The sequence below is a fragment of the Rhincodon typus genome, chromosome 4 (assembly GCF_021869965.1).
Source record: "Rhincodon typus isolate 14 chromosome 4, sRhiTyp1.1, whole genome shotgun sequence".
NCBI lineage: Eukaryota > Metazoa > Chordata > Chondrichthyes > Orectolobiformes > Rhincodontidae > Rhincodon > Rhincodon typus.
The window spans coordinates 2,412,353-2,433,191 of NC_063335.1; the positions used below are offsets into that span (position 1 = coordinate 2,412,353).

A 20,839-nucleotide genomic window follows, 5' to 3' on the forward strand; every position below is an offset into this window, starting at 1 on the left:
TGCTGTGTTCATCCAGCCCTGCACCTTGTTGTCTCGGATTCTCCAGCATCTGCAGTTCCTACTATCTCTGATTCGACCATAACCTCATCACCTCAGGTTACCTCCCGCACACAGCCTCCAACCTCATCGTTCCCCAACCCTGCACTGCCCATTTCTATCCCCAATTTCTGAAGAAGGGTCCCGACCTGAAACATTAGCTTTCCTGCTCCTCTGATGCTGCCTGGCCTGCTGTGTTCTTCCAGCTCCACACTGTGTTATCTTAGATATGGGAGCAGTGTCAGGCAAATATGACTGTTGTATTTGCTTTCAATAAAGTAGAGAAGGATAAATATGTAATCACAGTTCAGTCAGTCCAACAGCAGTGGGAAAGACTTTTAAAGCTATGAACCTGATGGCAAATTAATTTAACTCTTATAATCTATAGGCAAATAATAAATGTCACCTCGGATTTGGTAAGCAGAAATAGTGTAGCACTTTAAAAAAAAAACTAAGATAGTAAAGTAATTTGTTACAAGGGCATTAGCAGGCTACAATGGGATATAAGAGAGTGGCTAGAAATCTGAAAAATGCAGTATAATGTGGCAAAGTATGAAATTGTTCATTTTGCCAGGTGATGAAAAAGACATATATCTGTATTTTAATATTACATGCTACAAGTTTGGGCTTTTGGAATGTTCAATTGAAAATGTGACTTTGTGTGTCTGTTTGGAGTTAGCAACTAACTTTCGAAAACTAAATACCCATAGTTCCATTCTAACCTCAAACCTACACCCTCTAGTTTTGGACTCTTCCATCCAGGAGAAAAGACCTTGGCTGCTCACCCAATATATGCCTTTCATGATTTGATAAACTTCTGTAAGGTCACCCTTCAGCCTGTGATGCTCCAGGGAAAATAACCCTAGCCTATTCAGCCTCTCCCTACAGCTCAAAACCTCCAATCCTGGCAGCATCTTGTAAATCTTTCCTGAACTCTTTGAAGTTTCACAACATCTTTCCCATAGCTAGGAGATTAGAATTGAATGCATTATTCCAAATGTGACCAAACCAATGTCCTGTACAGCCACAACATGGCCTCCCAACTCCTATACTCAATGCACTGATCAAGAAAGGCAAGCATACCAAATGCCTTCTTCACTATCCAGTCTACCTGGAACTACACTTTAAAGGAACAATGAACCTGCACTGCAAGGTCTCTTTCTTTAACAACACTACTCAGGACCTTACCATTAAGTGTATACATCCTTACATGAAGGTAGAGCAGCGGATATGGTATACATGGATTTAAGTAAGGCGTTTGATAAGGTTCCCTATGGTAGGCTTATGCAGAAGGTAAGGAGGCATGGGATAGGGGGAAATGTGGCAGATTGGTTTCAGAATTGGCTGACCCTTAGAAGACAAAAGGTGGTAGTGGACGGAAAATATTCAACATGGTGTTCAGTTACGAGTGGTGTACCACAAGGATCTGTTCTGGGTCCTCTTCTATTTGTGATTTTTGTAAATGATTTGGATGAAGGAATGGAAGGATGGATTAGTAAGTTCGCGGATGACACGAAGGTGGGTTGAGTTGTGGATAGTGTGGAGGGCTGTTCTACGTTACAAAGGGACATTGATAGGATGCAGAGCTGGGCTGAGAAGTGGCAGATGGAGTTTAACCCTGAAAAGTGTGAGGTAATTCACTTTGGAAGGACAAATTTGAAAGCAGAATACAGGGTTAACGGAAAGATTCTTGGAAGTGTGGAGGAGCAGTGCGATATTGGGGTTCATGTCCACAGTTCCCTGAAAGCTGCCACCCAGGTGGATAGAGTTGTTAAGAAGGCATATGGTGTGTTAGCTTTCATTAATAGAGGGATTGAGTTCAAGAGCCGTGAAGTTATGCTTCAGCTATACAAAAGCCTGGTTTGGCCACATCTGGAGTATTGTGTCCAGTTCTGGTCGCCTCATTACAAGAAAGATGCAGAAGCATTGGAAAAGGTGCAGAGGAGATTTACCAGGATGTTGCCTAGAATGGAGGAAAGGTCTTACGAGGAAAGGTTGAGAGATCTAGGGCTTTTCTCTTTAGAATGATGAAGATTGAGAGGTGACTTGACAGAGGTGTACAAAATGATCAGAAGTATGGATAGAGTGGACAGCCAGAGACTTTTTCCTAGGGTGGAAGTAGCTATTACGAGGGGGTACAGTTTTAAAGTGAGTGGAGGTAGATACAGGGGATACATCAGAGGCAGGTTCTTTACTCAGAGAGTGGTCAGGGTGTGGAATGCATTGCCGGAGAGGGTAGCGGAGTCGGCCTCATTAGGGGCATTTAAGCAGCTACTAGATGGGCATATGGATGATAGTATAAGGTAGGGGTGGAGGTTAGATAGGCCTTAGGATTAGTGTAAAAGTTCAGCACAACATCGTGGGCCGAAGGGCCTGTACTGTGCTGTACTGTTCTATGTTCTATGTTCTAAATCCTGCCCTGATTTGCATTAGCAAAATGCAGCACCTCACATTTATCTCAATTAAACTCAATCTGCCACTCCTCAGCCCATAAGCCCATCTGATCAAGGACTCATTGTACTCTGAAATAACCTTCCTTGCTGTCCACTACACCACCATTGTTGGTATTATCTGCAAGCTTACTAACCATATAAGAACATAAGAACATAAGAACTAGGAGCAGGAATAGGCCGTCTGGCCCTTCGAGCCTGCTCCGCCATTCAATAAGATCATGGCTGATCCTTTCGTGGACTCAGATCCACTTACCCGCATTCTCACTGTATCCCTTAATTCCTTTATTGTTCAAAAAAAAATCTACCTTTTTTAAAAAAAACATTTACTGAAGTAGCGTCAACTACTTCACTGGGCAAGGAATTCCACAGATTAACAACGCTCTGGGTGAAGAAATTCCCTCTCAGTTCAGTCCTAAATCTGCTCCCTCTAATCTTGAGGCTATGCCTTCTTGTCCTAGCATATCTCCTCTATTCACATCCAAACCATTTACGTAATTGACAAAAAGCAGTGGAACAAGCACCAAACCTTGTGGGACACCAGTGGTCATAGGCACCCAGTCCGAAAAACAACCCTCCACCACCACACTCTTGTCTCCTCTCCTCAAGTCAATTTTGTACCCAAATGGCTAGTTCCTTCTGTATTCCACGTGATCTAACCTTGCTAGCCAGTCTACTGTGTGGAACCTTGCTAAACACCTACTGGTCCATATAGCTGTGACCACCCTCAACTTTCATCAATCCACTTCATCACTTCCTCAAAAAACTCAATCAAGTTAGTGAGACATGTTTTACCATGCACAAAACCACGTTGACCATCCTGAATCAGTCCATGCCTTTACAAGTGCATGTAAATGTTGACTGTCAGAATCCCCTCCACAAGTTGCCAGCCACAGATATCAAGTTCCCGGGTTTATAGTTCCTTGGCCTATCCTTGCCACTTTTCTTAAATAATCTGGACAGATTGTACAAAATGTAAAAATTAGAGCTCAATCGCTCCGGAATGATTTCAGAAAACACTGAGCAGTGGCATTTCCTCTCCCTAAAATTTTCAGATGCTCAGGATCAAATTAAACTTCATGATTCTGCTTTTGCTGTTGACACATTCTCTGGAAACAACCTTTGTTTTTGTTCACTTCCCATTACCATCACCGTTCCCTTTGCACTCCCATCCCTTGTGATATTTAACTCTCTTGTCCTCCAGCCGGTCAAGGTTCCTTTTGTTTATACTTTTCCCTTTCCTGTTTTCCTATCTTCTTACGGGCTTAAAACCTTGTCAACATCTCAACTTTTTCCATATGGGTTCTGAAATGTTAATTGTTTCTCTTTCCACAGCGTACAGAGTATTTCCAACATTTTCTGTTTGTATTGGAAATGGCCAGCCTGTAGGGCGAGGGGCGGGGGCGGGTTTGAAACCCTGATCAATATCGCATTGATTGGTTTGTAAAGAGGGTTTCGTTTCCTTTTAGTTTCTATCCAGCTGCTTGAGAGAACAGTTGAAGATTGAGTGAACATGTCGCTGTATTACTGGCTCATTGTGGTAACCGCTTTGCCCTGTATGTGTTTCTGACGCTATCATTCAGACCTTGCTGTTCATTCACATCCATCACATCGTTTCTTTGTAACCCTGTATATTCTTTCCTCAGGCGAATATTTTGCACAAACACTGAAACAGATTGTCCCATCCATTGCCAAAGACGTGAGCAAAATCGCTATATTCAAATGCGAAGTCGAAGGTGTAACGATCAGGAATAGTTATCCCCTTCACTGGTACCAGCACAAGCCCGGCCAGGTACCCACCCAAATCCTCTATTATGGATCAGGCACATCGCGGGATCCGGGATTTGGTGAACGGTTCAAAGCTGGGAAATCTAAAGACAACGAATTCTACCTCATAATCGACAAAGTAAAGACAGAGGACACCGCCACCTATTACTGTGCGCGCTGGATACCTACACACTGCAAGATATCATTACAAAGTTTGTACAAAAACAACGGACCATTTGAAGCGAAACTGTCAGAGAAAATCACAGACTCCTCCCCTAATTGGGTAAAGTAGCAAAGACACCAAAGCTGGATGTGTCTGAGCTTTCTCCACCTGAATTCGTGAATTGGAGAGGGATGTGAAGCAAGCCAGGTCTGGGCTGTTTTGATAATCCTAATTCCTCTGAACGTGGAGTGAAAGCACCAAGGGCCGTCTCACTGTAGAGCTCGCGGTCTCTGGTAGACAGAAGTTGAGCAATCATCGAAATTTTAGGGTGTGGGTATACACACCAGCCGCTGGAGCAGTGTAAACCCGCCAAATGTCGATGGTGTACCCGGGTGGATCCATGGAGCTTCTGTGTGTTAGCCAGCTGTGGTCCCAATCATGTGACATGGCCAATGTTGTCTACTCATACGCTGCAGGCAAGGATGCCTCGAGGCATGATATACTGGCGAGACCATGCAGATGCTTCTTCAACGGACTAATAGACACGTGCAACAATCGAATGACAGGAATGTCCCTCCCAGCCCGGGAACACTTCAGCAGTCAAGGACATTCATCCTGCGATCTTCGGGTACATTTCCTCCAACGCAGCCTTGGAGATACACAACAACAGAATCCCTGAGCAGAAACTGATTGTTAAGTTCCATACCCATGAAGAGGCCCTCAACGGTGATCTTGGGTTCATGTTGCACTACATATGATCCCAAAACACTTCTGTATCTGTAAAATCTTCCTTACTGTCCTGTTTTGACACCATCATCTTTATAAATTGTTGTGATCTCTCTACCTTAATTAGTTTGTACAGTATTGCATTACTTATTACTTTGGTTAGACCCTCAGCACGCGGCTCTCACACCTATCATGTTATTCCAATCATTTGGTTTGTCTCCAGCACCAGCTTATTTTTAATTTTTTGTAATTATCTCCATGTCTCATTTAATCAGATTATTGGTCATCCCTTCACTTCTTATTCAGCTGTTGACACTTTACTCTGACAATTTTGATAATCTGCAGAGACTTATTATTCAAATCAACGTAGACCATTTGTATGATATTTTGATCTCTCTGCCCTTGATCTCTCCGCGTATAAATTCTGTGTAGGTGCGCTTCTCTCTTACTTCACCTGATGAAGGGGCTATGCTCCAAAAGCTTGTGATTTCAAATAGATCTGTTAGACTATAACCTGGCACCATGTGACTTCTGACCTTCTCCACCCCAGTCTGACACCGGCACCTCCACATCATCAACAATAAGGGGACATTGGCATGTAACTTCCCGTTAATTCACATGCGACATCCTGGACTGAGTAAACAGAGATATGCAAAATAATGTCTCTTGTTATATTTGGACTAAGCTGTGATTTGGGACACTCTGCCTGAAAGGGTAGTGAAAACAGATCCGGTAGTCACTTAAAAAAAACTGGACAAAGATTTGAAATTATACAGGGCATTGGTGAGGACACAGCTGGAATATTGTGTGCAGTTTTGGTCTCCTTAGCTGAGGAACGATGTTCTTGTTAGAGAGCGAGTGTGGCAAAGTTTTACCAAATTGATTCCTATATTGTTAAGACTTAGGTACGAGCAGTGATTAAATCGTGTAGGATTGAATTCACTGGAATTTAGAAGAATGATGGGAATCTCTTTGAAACCAGAAAATTGTTCCAGGACTAGACAGGATGCAGGAAGGAAGTTCCAGTTGATGGGGGAGTCCAGAACCAGGCGTCACAGTTTAAAGATCAACGTAAGATGAGGACCTTTCAGGACTGGGATGAGAAGAAATTTTTTCGGCCAGTTGTGAACCTGTGGAATTCATTACTCCAGAATGTGGTTGAGGCAAAACGTTCAACATTTTCAAGAAGGAAGTAGATGCAGCTCTTGTAGCTGAAGGGATCAAGGGGTATGGAGTGCGGTTGTGGGAAGGAAGTCATTGGAGTATTAAATTCCATGATCAGCCATTATCACAGTAAATGCTAGAGCAGGCTCGTGAGGTAGAATGGCCTGCTTCTGCTCCTCTTCTATGTTTCAGGGCTACAGCAACAAGACAGTGCAACTGATTAAAGAACTCTTTCAGAGAAGCAGAACTGGTAAAATGATAGGCTGAATAGTCTCGCCTTTACTGGAAGATTCTACCTTACTATCATCTGTAGCTGAGGCCAACAGTTCTTCCAAACCAAATTACCACGTCCAGCGAATTTGCAGCAAATTCTGTACGTTGGAACATTGAACGGCCCTGATGACTGGCTCTCTGGTAAGCCAGAAGGTTAATATAACTGCCAGTGCTGACTGCACCTCCTCTTTCCTACCGATCGATGAAGTCATATCCGCTGCCGTTTTCATGATGACACCCAGAAACGTGAATTTGCTGTAGAGTTTATGGAGCAGAAATGCTAAGGACGCACCCTTCTGCTGTCATTGAAAGAATATGCAATTCTTTAGCATAGTTGCCAGCCTCGGAACGCTCCTAAGCACGCTACAGCCAACGAAATACTCTCTGAAGAGAGGCGATGCTCTGTGATATTAGCATTAGACTATTAATCCAAACACTCACAGTAATGCCCTGGGGATCCGGGTTCAAATGGTGGAATTTTTATTCAACAAATATCTGGGATTAAGAGTCTAATGATGACCGCGAAACCATTGCCCATGGCCTGAAAATCCCATCTCGTTGTTTAAGGCCGTTTAGGAAAAATAATCTGCCGTCGTTAACCGGGGAGCTGCATGCAACTCCAGACGCACAGCAATGCAGCTGATTCTTAACTGCCCTCTGGGATACTAGGGATGGCCAATGAATACTGGCTTGGTCAGCCAATTTGCGTTCAACAAGCACCTAAAAAGAACAAAAGATAAATGTTCGGGTAATCTGTTTAGTGACGTTGTTTGGGGATAGGTATTGCACACTTTTCCCGCTCAAGCCCCGAGAATACCCACATTATATACAGCTCTACATTTCTCTTTCAAATAGTTCCACAGAATCTGTTACATTCATCTGAGAGGACAGATACAGCCTCCCTTTAACACCTGGTCTGAAAGCGGCTACTCTTTCTGCGCAGCCCTCCCAATGTTTCTCTGGAATGTCACTTTAGATTTTGTACTGATATGGTGCTGAAACTCACGAGGTTTCTGCGAGAAGTGGAAAGCAATCTTCTGGGTAGGATGGGGGTGGAGTGTTAAGAAAACATGAATGGCCAATGAAATGGGAAATAGGAGAAATGGAAGATAAAATACCGGAATTACGACAATACATGAAATTTTAAAAAAGCACACACGACGTTGTGTAGACCGCGGTAAAGGAATGATCTGGATGATGAAGCAGATCGTGTAACTGGTGGGAGGCGGAATCATTCCAGAAATTTTCTATTCATTCAGCCGTATGCTTAACAAAAATCTCTGGAGCAGGTGGCCTCCTGGATCAGAGGTACGGACACGATCACTGTGCTGTCAGAGCCCCTTACGGCATTGTTTTACATTGTCTGTATTCGGGATGCCAGTCGTTTCCGGTTTAAAGATCCGGTTAAACACAGTGCATGTAGCCTTATCGTCATTGCTACACCGTGTCGTTCCATTGTCTGGTGGTTCTGTTGATTCTTTCCTCCAGGGAGTACGATAACCAGTCGTTCGAATCATCAAATTATAGAAAGAGAACATTCAGCCCGTCCTATTCGTGTCGGCTTTCTCCAGAAAACTCAGCCTGTCTTAGCCACGCCCCCCATACCCGCCTTACCCTAAGCCATGCATTTCTTTGAGTAATGGAATCGTACAACACGGAAAGACCCTTGGGTCCAACTGATCCACGCCGACCAGACATTCCAGTCTGATTTGTCCCATATGCCAGCATTTGGCCCACATCCATCTAAACACTTCTAATTCACGTAGCATCCAGATGCCTTTTAAATGTTGTAATTGCACCCACATTCATGGCTTCCGCTGGCAGTTCGTTCCATACACGCACCACCCTCTGCATGAAAATGTTACCCTTAGGTTCCTTTCAAATGGACTTCAGTAAGGCATTTGATAAGGTTCCCCATGGTAGGCTGATGGAGAAAGTGAAGTCGCATGGGGTCCAGGGTGTACTAGCTAGATGGATAGAGAACTGGCTGGACAACAGGAGACAGAGAGTTGTAGTGGAAGGGCGTTTCTCAAAATGGAGAACTGTGACCAGTGGTGTTCCACAGGGATCCGTGTTGGGACCACTGTTGCTTGTGATACACATAAAAGATCTGGAGGAAGGTATACATGATCTGATTATCAAGTTTGCAGATGACACTAAGATTGGTGGAGTAGCAGATAGTGAAGGGGACCGTCGGAGAATGCAGCAGAATATAAATAGATTGGAGAGTTGGGCGGAGAAATGGCAGATGGAGTTCAATCCAGGCAAATGCGAGGTGATGCATTTTGGAAGATCCAATTCAAGAGTGAACAATATGGTAAATGGAAAAGCCCTGGGGAAAATTGATGCACAGAGGGCTCTGGGTGTTCAGGTCCATTGTACTCTGAACGTGGCAACGCAGGTCGATAGAGTGGTCAAGGAGGCATACGGCATGCTTTCATTCATCAGACATGGTATTGAGTACGAGAGTTGGCAGGTCATGTTGCAGTTGTATAGGACTTTGGTTCGACCACATTTGGAATACTGCGTACAGTTCTGGTTGCCACATTACCAAAAGGATGTGGATACTTTGGAGAGGGTGCAGAGGAGGTTCACCAGGATGTTGCCTAGTATGGAGGGCGCTAGCTATGAAGAGAGGTTGAGTAGATTAGGATTATTTACATTAGAAAGACGGAGGTTGAGGGGGGACCTGATTGAGGTCTACACAATCATGAGAGGTATAGACAGGGTGGATAGCAAGAAACTTTTTCCCAGAGTGGGGGACTCAGTTTCTAGGGGTCACGATTTCAAGGTGAGAGGGGAAAAGTTTACGGGAGATATGCGTGTAAAGTTCCTTACGCAGAGGGTGGTGGGTGCCTGGAACGTGTTGCCAGCGGAGGTGGTAGAGGTGGGCACGATAGCACCACTTAAGATGTATCTAGACAGATACATGAATGGGCAGGGAGCAGAGGGATACAGATCCTTGGAAAATAGGCGAGAGGTTTAGATAGAGGATCTGGATCGGCGCAGGCTTGGAGGGCCGTAGGGCCTGTTCCTGTGCTGTAATTTTCTTTGTTCTTGTTCTAAATCTTTCGTATACCCTCTAGCTTTGGATTCCCCCACCCTAGGAAAAAGACCTTGGCTATTCACCCTATCCGTGGCCCTCATGATTTTTTAAACCTCTATAACGTCACTCCTCAGCCTCCGACGCTCCGTGAAAACAGCCCTAGCCTATTTAATCTTTCCCTACGGCTCAAACCCTCCAGACCCGGCATCATCCTTGCAAATGTTTCCTTTACTCTCGAGGTTCTTAAGTTATTTTTCAAAAGGCAGAGATGAATGTGCCGACAGCCAATGCAATCCATGAGGCGGATTCATTTGACTTTGCAGCACATGAATTATCTGTTGTTTCAAATGTGGATCTGGTTGGAATTGGTTAGAAAAGATTGGTATTTGCATCGCATGTTACAAACAGTTTCTTTTGTTGTAAGGCAGCAAGGGGTGTGGTTGAATGGGGAATGTAGCATTCTTAAAGCCGATCAGGCATGATAACAGGATCGAAGGGCCGAATGGACTACCGTGATCTTCGTCTCTATTTTATGCTACACGAACAGAAAACGTCCCAAAAATTTTCACGTTATTAAAGCTGCTGTAAATCACAGATGTGAAGCGGCCAAGTTGCACACAAGATTCCTCCGAGAAGGTTAAAGTTTATGTAAAAGATCTAAGTTAGTGATGGTAGTTGAAGATAAATATTGGTCAGGACACCAAAAGATATCTGTTGTTTTCTTCTTGCTTCGTGAATTCACCTGCATTCACTTCAAACGGCCATAGGAAAGAGAAGAGAGAAAAATAGTAAGTGACACAATAAGAAACAGGAAGAGGGATAAAGCATGTTTCCTGGAGCCCGCTCCATCATTTGATACAATTATGACCGATGATTTGCCTCAACTCCCTACATCCCCTGATTTTCCGAAAGAATAAAATTCTCGTGGTCTGGGCTTTGAATATATTCAGTTATGGAAGCAAACTTTTGGATAGGGAATTCCAAAGGTTCACAACCCGCAATGTCGAAGTTTCTGCTCATCGTGGTCCAGAACAATTAACTCCTTAACCTTAAGTTGTGTCCCATTCCATCCTCGTTCCAGATCCTCCAACCAGGGGAAACTAGACTTGCGTCTAACTCCTTTCAGGATATTTTGTGTTTCAATTCGATCACCTGTCATTCTAAACTCCGGAGCATATGAAGGCTCTATGGTCAGCCTCTCATTTTCGGACAACCCTTTCCTTCCAGTAAATAATCAAATAAATATTTTATGTACTGTTTGCTATGACAATGTGTCCTACCTTAAACTAAAACTTCACGAAGTATTCTAGATATAGTCTCACCAAAGGCACGTACACTAGTAGCCAGGCATCCATGGTCTTGTACCTAACGCTATGAAATGGCATGAAAGGCAAATAATTTGATTTCCCTGTCTAATTGCTTGTTACACCTATGATAAATTCCTGCGTTCGTTGTACAAGCACAGCTAAATTTCCCTGTAATTCATTTTCAGCGTGAGTGTGAGAGAGAGAAAGTGAGAAAATTATAACGGACAGAGAATGAGAGAAAGAAAGAAGATGAAAGGGGGAGCAAAATTGACAGATCATGAGAGATAAACGAAGAAAGACAGTGTAAAGCAGGAGGAGAAGACATGAGCAGAGAAAGGCAGATCCAAAGGAAATGGAGGACAGCAGAGAGAAAGCGAAAAGGCAGGAGAACGCAAAAGAAAGATTGCGAGATAAAGGCTGAGTGAAAAGGTGAAAGGTAAGGGGGAACTGACAAAAGAAAGAAAAAAGTAGGAGCCTGAGAATGCGAGAGACAGAGGCAGAAAGAACTGCACATCTGGTCGAAATAATTGGTGGTACTTTTCGCATGAATTGGTTTGAAAATGCAATAATGATGTTTGGAGCCTAGTAGATTCAATACACAATCATCAAATACAGCAAACAGCATTGGCAACTGACTATAAAAAACCGAATGAACTGCGGATGCTGTAAATCAGGAACAGAAATAAAGTTGCTGGAAAAGCTCAGCAGGCCTGGCAGCATCTGTGAAGGAAAAAAAAAAGAGTTAACATTTCGGGTGCGTGTGTATTGGCAATTGACTTATTGCTTTGAAAGTCGGTGGAATGATAGCGAGTTAGAGGAGGCAACGGATAAGCTGCAAGGGCCTCTGGTCAGACCGGATCGAATAATGTTTCCATCTCTGGTCACCCAGACAAGACAAACTGGGGCTGATGACAGAGATGTCAAAAGACAGCTTTCAGCGTTCGCGGTTTGACCTACGCACAAAGATTGATGGAATTTTCGGCTCTAGGTTCTGGCAGGGTTTGGGACGAGGCAGAGAAATCTTCCTTCAGCTGTTCAAAATTGTTACTGGAATAGGAAAGGTATATTTAAAGATTCTTCCGGTGCCCTACATCTGCACCAGGAGATCCGAGTTCAATCCCTTCTGGCCCAGAGGTGTATGATGACATCTCTGAATAAATAAACTACAGGACATAGGTTTAACGTGAGCGGGGAAAGATTTAAAAGGGGCCGAAGGGGCAATTTTTTCACGCAGAGGGTGGTACGTATATAGAATGAGCTGCCAGAGGAAGTGGTAGAGTATGGTACAATTACAAAATTTAAAAAGCATCTGGATGGGTATATGAATTGGAAGGGTTTAGAGGGATTTGCGCCAAATGCTGGCAAATGGGACTAGATTTATTTACGATATCTGAACGACATGGACGAGTTGGACTGAAGAGTCTGTTTCCGTGCTCTACATCTCTATGACTCTAAAATACAAAAAAAGTAGATTTTTAATGTTATTTTCAATTGAACTGTTGGAATGGACAAGGAAACACAGCGAAACCTACAAGAGCCAAAGTCTGGGGCAAAAGTGGAAAGCAACTTACGCGGTCAGTGATCAACACTTGCAATGGAGACAGAACAACACGGTTGAGGTGACGGGTGGATTGAAGTGAAACTGTCAATAACAAGGTGAAAACGCCCACCCATTCAATGGAACGTCATTCTTGAGGCCACAGGAAGATTCAGCATTGGGTAAAACCGATTGACAACTTTCCGGTATTGCACTGACCTCTTGAGGACTTTTACCAAATGGAATACAGTTTCTTGTTGACCACATCATCATGAAGGGCCACGTCCTTGCGATTTTTCTAATCTCTCTCCTCGGTCAGTACAGTAGGTTCCAACTGATTATTTCCATTGTTCAACATTCTGTGATCTCTGCATTCACAAATAACTTGATTTGCAATCTTTTTCACCGGCAGAGAAATCTATTGCTCAATCGTTGACTCAGTCTCCAATGTCAATGATCAGAGCTCCGGGGAACACAATTTGGTTGGACTGTAAGTACGAAGGGAGCAACTTCGACAATGCGGTTATCCACTGGTACCGGCAGATCCCGGGTCAACGGCTACAGCGCATTTTATATTTCAAGAATCCGTCTGAAACTCAGTCCGATATCGCCGACATAACAGTATTTGCTGAAAAAAATTCTGAGACCAAAACATGCAGCTTGCTCATGAGGAATGTCAAGGAGGATGACTCTGGGGTTTATTACTGTGCTTTCTGGGCTCACAGTGACAGAAAGTCAGGGGGAACCCGCGCAAAAAGCGATCGCCTTCCTGCTGATTGTTTGCAAGCTGTTATCACACAAACGACAGGTGTAGCAGATGGAGAGTTTCACCAGCTTCAAACTTCGCTCTCTGTTACACAGGCAATTTATTGTTTTCACGACGTCCTTTGCACTGTATAGTTAAACTCGGGCGAATAAAATGATTTTGCTCATCCTGTGAAATCTAATTATGACGATCTGATTGTTCTATAATTGGATGTAACAATTCACCCACTACCGCTCATTTTTCATCTTTGAGAAGACCTAAAAATGGGTTTCAATGCCTCCCGTTGTTAAACGATCATCAATGAATATGCCACCTAAACGAACAAACCACATCCAATGTATTGCAGTCACATCCAAAAAATTGGAACAGCGGAGGCAATTCAGCACTGAGAGTCTATTCCGACATAAAATGAATTCATGGCGTGCGTGTGATCTAATTCCAGATACCAAACGTGGATCCGCATCCGCAAACTGGAAAGAATATTGTTGGGATAATGTTAGAATACTCGTAATCTAGACCCCTGGACTAAGACGCTGGATACAAGTTCACACCCGCTATGGTGGTTGAGGGATTACATTTTCAGAAGTTAGATTCAGTAATACAATGAAACTACTGGATTTCCTTGAACACCAATTGAGTTTACATATAACAAGTAGTCAAATCTGCCATCCTATGTGTGAGACGTTTCAAACAGCAGTAGGATTGCTTCCTGGGCTGCCTCCACAAGCAAACGGAGTGTATGAGCTGCTGCAGAGAAGTCAATTAAGAATAAAACAGGAGAATCCATCTCCCCTAGCATTAGGAATTGCAAGATACCTCTCACTCACACCTAGGATCCTGTATCCATAGACTGTTCAATAAATGGACGGACAGATCATACCTTAAAAACAGTCCCAATCTCGACCATCATCTTTCCTGCACAGGGAAGAACAGATTGGCAGGATATCTAAATGTTAACTCTGAAACCCATGAAATTTCATACAGATATTTTTAAATTAACCAGTTCAAATATGTTTTGACACACCTCTGGAGCAGGCGGAACTTGAAGATGGAACTCCTGATCCAGAGATAAGGGCACCACCATTGCACTACATCTGCCATTAGAAACTTCATCTCTAACATGGATTTTCAGGCAGTCAGATGAAAGATGGTTGGGAAACCTCCAGTTGATGATGATACTCTGTTCTCAATTGATGCATCCGTTGAATGGGAGGCCAGCAGGGTGGAGCTTCATCAGTTCCCTCCATCATAAGATGAGAAATAAGAATATTTGTTGATGATTGCAATGCTCATGATCATTCATGATTCATCAGAAATTGAATCTGTTTATCTCTATATGTAGCAGAAACTGAACAATATTCAGGCTTGAGCTAAGAAGTTCACACAAGCATGAAGGAATGAACATCTGCAACATAAGGGAATTTAAGCACCTCCCTGTGACATTCAACTGCATCACAAAGACCAACACCATCAAGATCTTGGGGGCTACCATTGAACACAAAACTAACTCGACAACTATGTAAACTCTGTGGTTAAAAGGCAAGGTCAGAGGCTGGGTATGTTATGGAAAAAACTCAACTCCTTACTCTTTAAAGCCTGCCCACTGTACAACTCACCCACCAGCAGAATGGTGTAATTGTCTACAGTTGCCTGGATGAGAGTGGCTATAATAACACTCAAGAAGTTGAACACCATCCAAGGAAGAACAGTCCACTTTATTGGAACTCCATTCATCACTTTTCAACATTAACATACAACGGCTGCTCAGTGTACCATCTGCAAGATGCTCTGCAGTTATTCACCATGGTTCAGCTCCTAAACCCATAATCTCTAGAAAAGCAAAGGTAGTAGGTACAAGACCTCCCCACACTGAACTGACTGGAAACATATTAATGTTTTTCACTGTCACTGGGTCCAAATGCTCATACACCCACATTAACAATGTTGAGTGCACATACACTGCAACCTCTGCTGTGGGTCTGTGGTGGACATCCCACAAAATAAACTTTGATAACAAAATACGTTTAGACCCAGATTAAAATGCATCAATATAATTAGCATGTATTGCTTATGAAATAAATGCTCCAATTAAGGTGCATTTTCATTGTTTTGTATGATTTCACTGAATAGGGAAACAAGACTGCACAAACCGTTTAAAAGGTAAAAACAAAAAAAAAAATTATCTCACACTATATTCCACATGATATGCTTTCCCATCTTACCCAATATTGTGGTGTCATTAGATAAGAATGGTGGTAAGGAACATCCAGGGAACAATAGACCAGTGAGCCTGATATCAGTGGTGAGCAAGTTGTGGCAGGGGATTCTGAAGAATGGGATGTACATGCGTTTGGAAAGACAAGGACTGATTACAGATAGTTGACATAGCTTTGTGGATGGGCAATCATGTCTCACTAACTTGATTGAGATTTTGAAGTAGTGAGTAAGATAAGTGATGAAGGCTGAGCTGTGGAAGTTGTCTGTATGGACTTCACTAAGGTGGTCAACAAAGTTCTACATGGTAGACTGGATAACAAGGTTAGATCACAGGGAATATAGGGAGAACCAGCTATTTGGATACATAACTGGTTCAAAGGTAGGAGACAGAGCGTGGTCATGGAGAGTTGCTTTTTGGACTGGGCCAGCTGTGTGCCACAAGGATCAGTGCTGGGTCCACTGCTTTTTGTCATTTATATCAATGATTTGGATGTGAATATAGGATTTATGGTCAGTAAGTTTGCAGATGACACCAAAATTGATGGTGTACTGGACAACGATGAAGGTTACCACAGAGTCAAATGGAACATTGATAAGATGGTCTGATGGGCCAAGGAATAGCAGATGGATTTTAATCTAGATAAATGTGAGATGCTACATTTTGGGAGAGAAATCATGGCAAGACTTTTACATCTAATGGTAGGGTCCTGGAGACTGTTGTTGATCAAAGACACCTTGCAGTCCATCTTCTTATTTCTTTCAAAATGCAGTTGCAGGTAGACAGGGTACTGAAGAAGGCATATGGTATGCTTGCTTTTATCGGTCAGTGCATTGAGTATAGGAGTTGGGACCTCATGTTGTGGCTGTACAGAACATTGGTTAGGCCACTTGTGGAGTATTATGTTCAGTTCGGGTCTACCTGCTATAGGAGAGATGTGAAACTTGAACGGGTTCAGAAAAGATTTACAAGGGTGTTGGCGGGGTTGGAAGGTTTGAGCTACAGGAAAAGTCTGAATAGGCCAGGGCTATTTTCCCTGGAGCATCAGAGGCTTATAGAGCTTTAAAAATCATGAAAGGCATGAATGGATGAATAGTCGAGATCTTTTTCCCACAGTAGGGGAATCCAAAAGGGCATAGGTTTAAGGTGAGAGGGGAAAGATTTGAACTCAAGTCCATAGAACATTATCTGTGTCTCTGGATTAACAGTGCAGTGAAAATACCACTAGGCCATCGTCTTCCCAGTTTATTGCCCATCCCTAATTGCCCAGAAGGCAGATAAGAGTCAAACATATTGTTGTGGGACTTTTGCTTTCATGGCTTCCCCTATATCTATTCTGCTCATTAACTCCTTAAAGAATTCTATTAAATTTTTCAGGCATGACTTCCTCTTCATGATATCATGCTGCTTTTGCATGATCATATTATGTATATCCAAAGGTTCTGCTATTACATCCATTAATACAGACTCTGGCATTTCCCCAGTACCAGACATTAAGGTAACTGTCCCACAGTTACCTGTTTTCTTATCTCCTTCCCTTTTTAAATGAAGGTATACATTTCTTTAACTGTTTCAAAAATCTAAGGATTCTTCTAAGATTATTGTCAGTGCATGCACACTCTACAGCTGCTTCCTTTAATATCCTGGCATGCATCCCATTGGGTCCAGTGGACCTTTCATTCTTTAGTCCTATTAATTTCCCTCACACCTTTTCTTTAGTGATAGGTGTTGTAATTATTTCCTCTCCATTTGCACCTCAAATATTCAGTAAATTTGGAATGCTTTTGTGCCTTCTACTGTGAAGACTGATGAAATGTATTCAAATAACTGTTCTGCCATTTCCTGGTTCAAGATTATTATTGACCCAGCTTCATTCTTTCAGGCCCTAAGTTCACTTTAGATTCTGTCTTCCTTTTAATATCTATTAAAAGGAGTTCTTGTTGTCCTTCTGGATGTTACTTGCAAGTTTGTCCTGAAAGTTTATCTTCTCCCTCTTTACTATCTTTGGGTCATGTTCTGTTCATTTCTAAAATGATCCAAGTCCTCTGCCTTATAACTAATCTTTGCCATAGTGTATTATTTTTCTTTCAATCTAACATAATACTTAATTTCCCTTCTTAACCATGGTTGCTGTATCTTTTTCTTCAAATCTTTTCCCTCACTGGGATATACCTTTGCTGAAAGACATGAAGTATTTTCTTAAATATCTGCCACTGTTTCTCAACTGCCTTTGTTAGTGAACTCCTTTTCCCAGTCCACTGCAGCCAGCTGTGCCCTCATTTATTGCTAAATAGACTCATTAACCCTCATCTGACTTCCAACATCTATCAGAGTGCTTTTTTCATTGACTGAAATTTTATTAGGATTCATTTAGACCACATGTAATGCACCCTTGTATCAAGGGCCATCACTGTCATTTCCCCTCCAGTATTCAGATTTATTGTTTGATTTTGGACTTAGGCTTTAATGAGGTCAGGAGCTAAGTGGTTCTGTTGGAACAATATCTAAGGGTCAGTGATCAAACTATTTCTCAGCATGTATGACTTGATTGTATTGTTGATCACCTTTTCCATCATTTTACTTATGATCAACAGCAGAATTATTGAAGTTGATAATTGACAGAATTGGATTTGTCCTGCTTTTTGGGCATATGACATACCTGGGCAATTTCCCACACTTTTGAGGAGATACTAGTGTTACAGCTGCACTGGAGAAGCTTGACCGAGGGTGCAGCAAGTTCTGGAGTAAACATTTACAGTACTATTCACAGAATACTGTCAGGGACAATAGACTTTGCAATATCAGTGCCTTCAGTCATTTCTTGATACTACACGGTGTGAATTAAATGGGGTGAAGCAAAACAGATTCTTATAAATGCCTGAGCCATGTCTTTTGCAGTGACATACTAGTCTCTTCAATCACTGAAGATAGAAATATTTGTGGAATCTCCTCCTGCAGAGAGTTGTTTAATTGTCCACCACCACTCACAACTGGACATGTCGGGACTGCACAGCTTAAGTTTGATCTGTTGGTTATGGAACCACTTAGGTTTATTGATCACTCACTGCATATGCTGTTTGTTAGGAAGGAAATCCTGTGTTGTCACTTCACAAGGTTGATACCTCATTTTTAGATCTTCATTGTGTTTTTTTTGGCATAACCTCCTGCACACTTCCCATAGATTTTCCCCTAATCTGATGGTAATGGTGTAGTGGTGAATATGTTGAAGTATGAGGTTGCAGATTATGTTTGAGTACAATTCTGCTGCTGCTAAGTTGTTGAGCTCCATTTGCCCTCTTTTACTCATTATATCACAATCTGACAAGTATTGATATTGACCGGGAAGTGTCAATTGACCCCTAACAGCACAGCTTTCTTTGAGTGGTGTTGGGGGTCAGATTTACAGATTGACACTTCCCTTTGTATGAAGAAATGATTCCTGACATCATCAAATTAAAGGGCTCTGACAACAATTTTCCAAAATGTCTTAGAGATGGGAGAAGTGCCAGCCAAACACCACTATTCCATTTGAGTTCAAAAATGGGGAGAAGGATAAATATGTAGTCATAGGTCAGTCAGTCTAACAGCAGTGGTTAAGTTTTTAAAGCCATTAACCTGATAACAAATTAATTTAACTCTTAAAATCTATAGGCAAATAATAAATGCCACATCGGATTTGGTAAAGAGAAATTGTGTCGCACAAATGTTTAGATACAGCTAGGAAATTAAATTGGGAAGATGGCATAAGCAGGTCAAAAAGGGATTTAGAGGAGGTGAAGAATATGGCAAAATCTAGGAAATGGAATGTAATGTGGCAAAGTATAAAACTGTGCATTTTGGCAGGTGTTAAAACAGATTTATGTACATATTTTCATAGGACATGCTGCAAGTTTCAGTTCTTAGAAATCTAACTTTAAAAATGTGGGTTGGCTTGTGTTAGCAATTAACTTTTGAAAATTAAATAGCCAGAATTCTAAGTGAGAGGAGGTGACCAAGAGTTGCTGCAGAATATAGGGTAAGAACATTTGAAACTCTGACGTTTGTTTATAGCCTGTGCCGGGAAGTCATTCATGACAGAGCATGTATCATGGTCTGAAGTGTGCAGAAGTCACTTGATGGAGTAAAATATGCCAAGCAGCACTCCTATGAAAAGGAGTTTGAAGTTATATTATCTTAGAATAAGAAGTTATTATTAATCCTAGACCAACATATTGATATACAATCAGTAGAAAACATGTGAAGTTAAGTTTTTGAAGTCTTTATAAAGAAATGACTTGAAGCTTCACCGCAGATAGTAAAGCAATGGAAGAAGCTAAATCATGAATGAAATAATTAAGAAAGAGGTATGTCCAGTTCCAAAGTAACTTTTAAAAACGAAGAGAGTCCATCTGAATTAGAAGTGAGCTGGACTTGGTCTTGGTAGGAGTAAAGCACCTGGATGTGTTTTAGAATTGTATGCAATATCTGTGAGTTATTCCAAAGTGCACCTTGTGATACAAAGCTGATTCTATTCAATCTATAAAAATTTCTTGGGTTATTACTACTGTGTGTTTAAAAATCTTTGATAATGTGTTACAGGAGAATAGATTGTTTTTGTACTTATTATTCTCTCTTTCTGTTATTAATAAACTTTCTTTTGTTTTACTTTTGAAAGAGACAAATATCTGGAAAGGATGATACCCTTTGAAAGAAAGTGACTTTGTGTTGGCTGGAGTTTAGAAGAGTAAGTGGCAATTGTTTGAAATATACAAGATCCTAAGGAATCTTGGCAGGATGGATGCAGAAAAGATGTTGGCTGCGACGATACTGTGGCTTTAAGAAGAGTATTTTATGTTGGTTTCTTTTAGAGAGACATTAGGGGACAGGTAGTGAGCAGTCTATGAGAGGAGAAGCAAATTGTGAAGCCCTGAGACTTTATTAAAAAGTTGGAACAATAGAAGCAACCTGAATGTGTCTGGTTGAGCTCTGACAGAAACGGGACTTTTAGTCCTTTCAGTGGTAGAAGCTGCTGGGGTTGTGAAATGCTGCCACTCTATTTGTTACAGCTGAAAGCTGGAGTTCTCTCTCTCTCAGAATTGTCTTTTGACATTTTTTCCCTCCTGGGTTGGAGAAATGCATATGAGAAAATCTGCTTTCTGAATTTGCCTTTTGCCAAGGGAATGTTTATGGGATGATCCTCTATTAAAATGCTTACTGGTTAGTAGCAAAATAATCAATTGTTATGTTAAGTTTTCTAATAGAGTTAAATAATTCCAAGTTCATTTTTCTTTTCTTGTATTTTAACATAGTGTGTGAATAAATTGCATTTTGCTTAACATTGAGTAGTTTGACCAATCGTATTGCCCATGGAATACAGGACCTCACATTTACATTTGAAATAAGAAAAAGT

At 41.8% G+C, this 20,839-nt stretch overlaps 1 protein-coding gene across 1 annotated transcript in view; it reads left to right on the forward strand.

Moving 5' to 3' along the window:
• The first annotated feature begins 3,999 nt into the window (after window positions 1-3,999).
• The window catches only part of LOC109921863 (immunoglobulin kappa light chain-like), an 82,967-nt gene continuing 66,127 nt past the window's right edge, over window positions 4,000-20,839 (forward strand). The window contains exons 1-2 of the mRNA XM_048596190.1: window positions 4,000-4,042; window positions 4,133-4,434. Coding sequence (XP_048452147.1) covers window positions 4,000-4,042; window positions 4,133-4,434 — 345 coding nt within the window. The remainder of the gene's footprint in view (window positions 4,043-4,132; window positions 4,435-20,839) is intronic.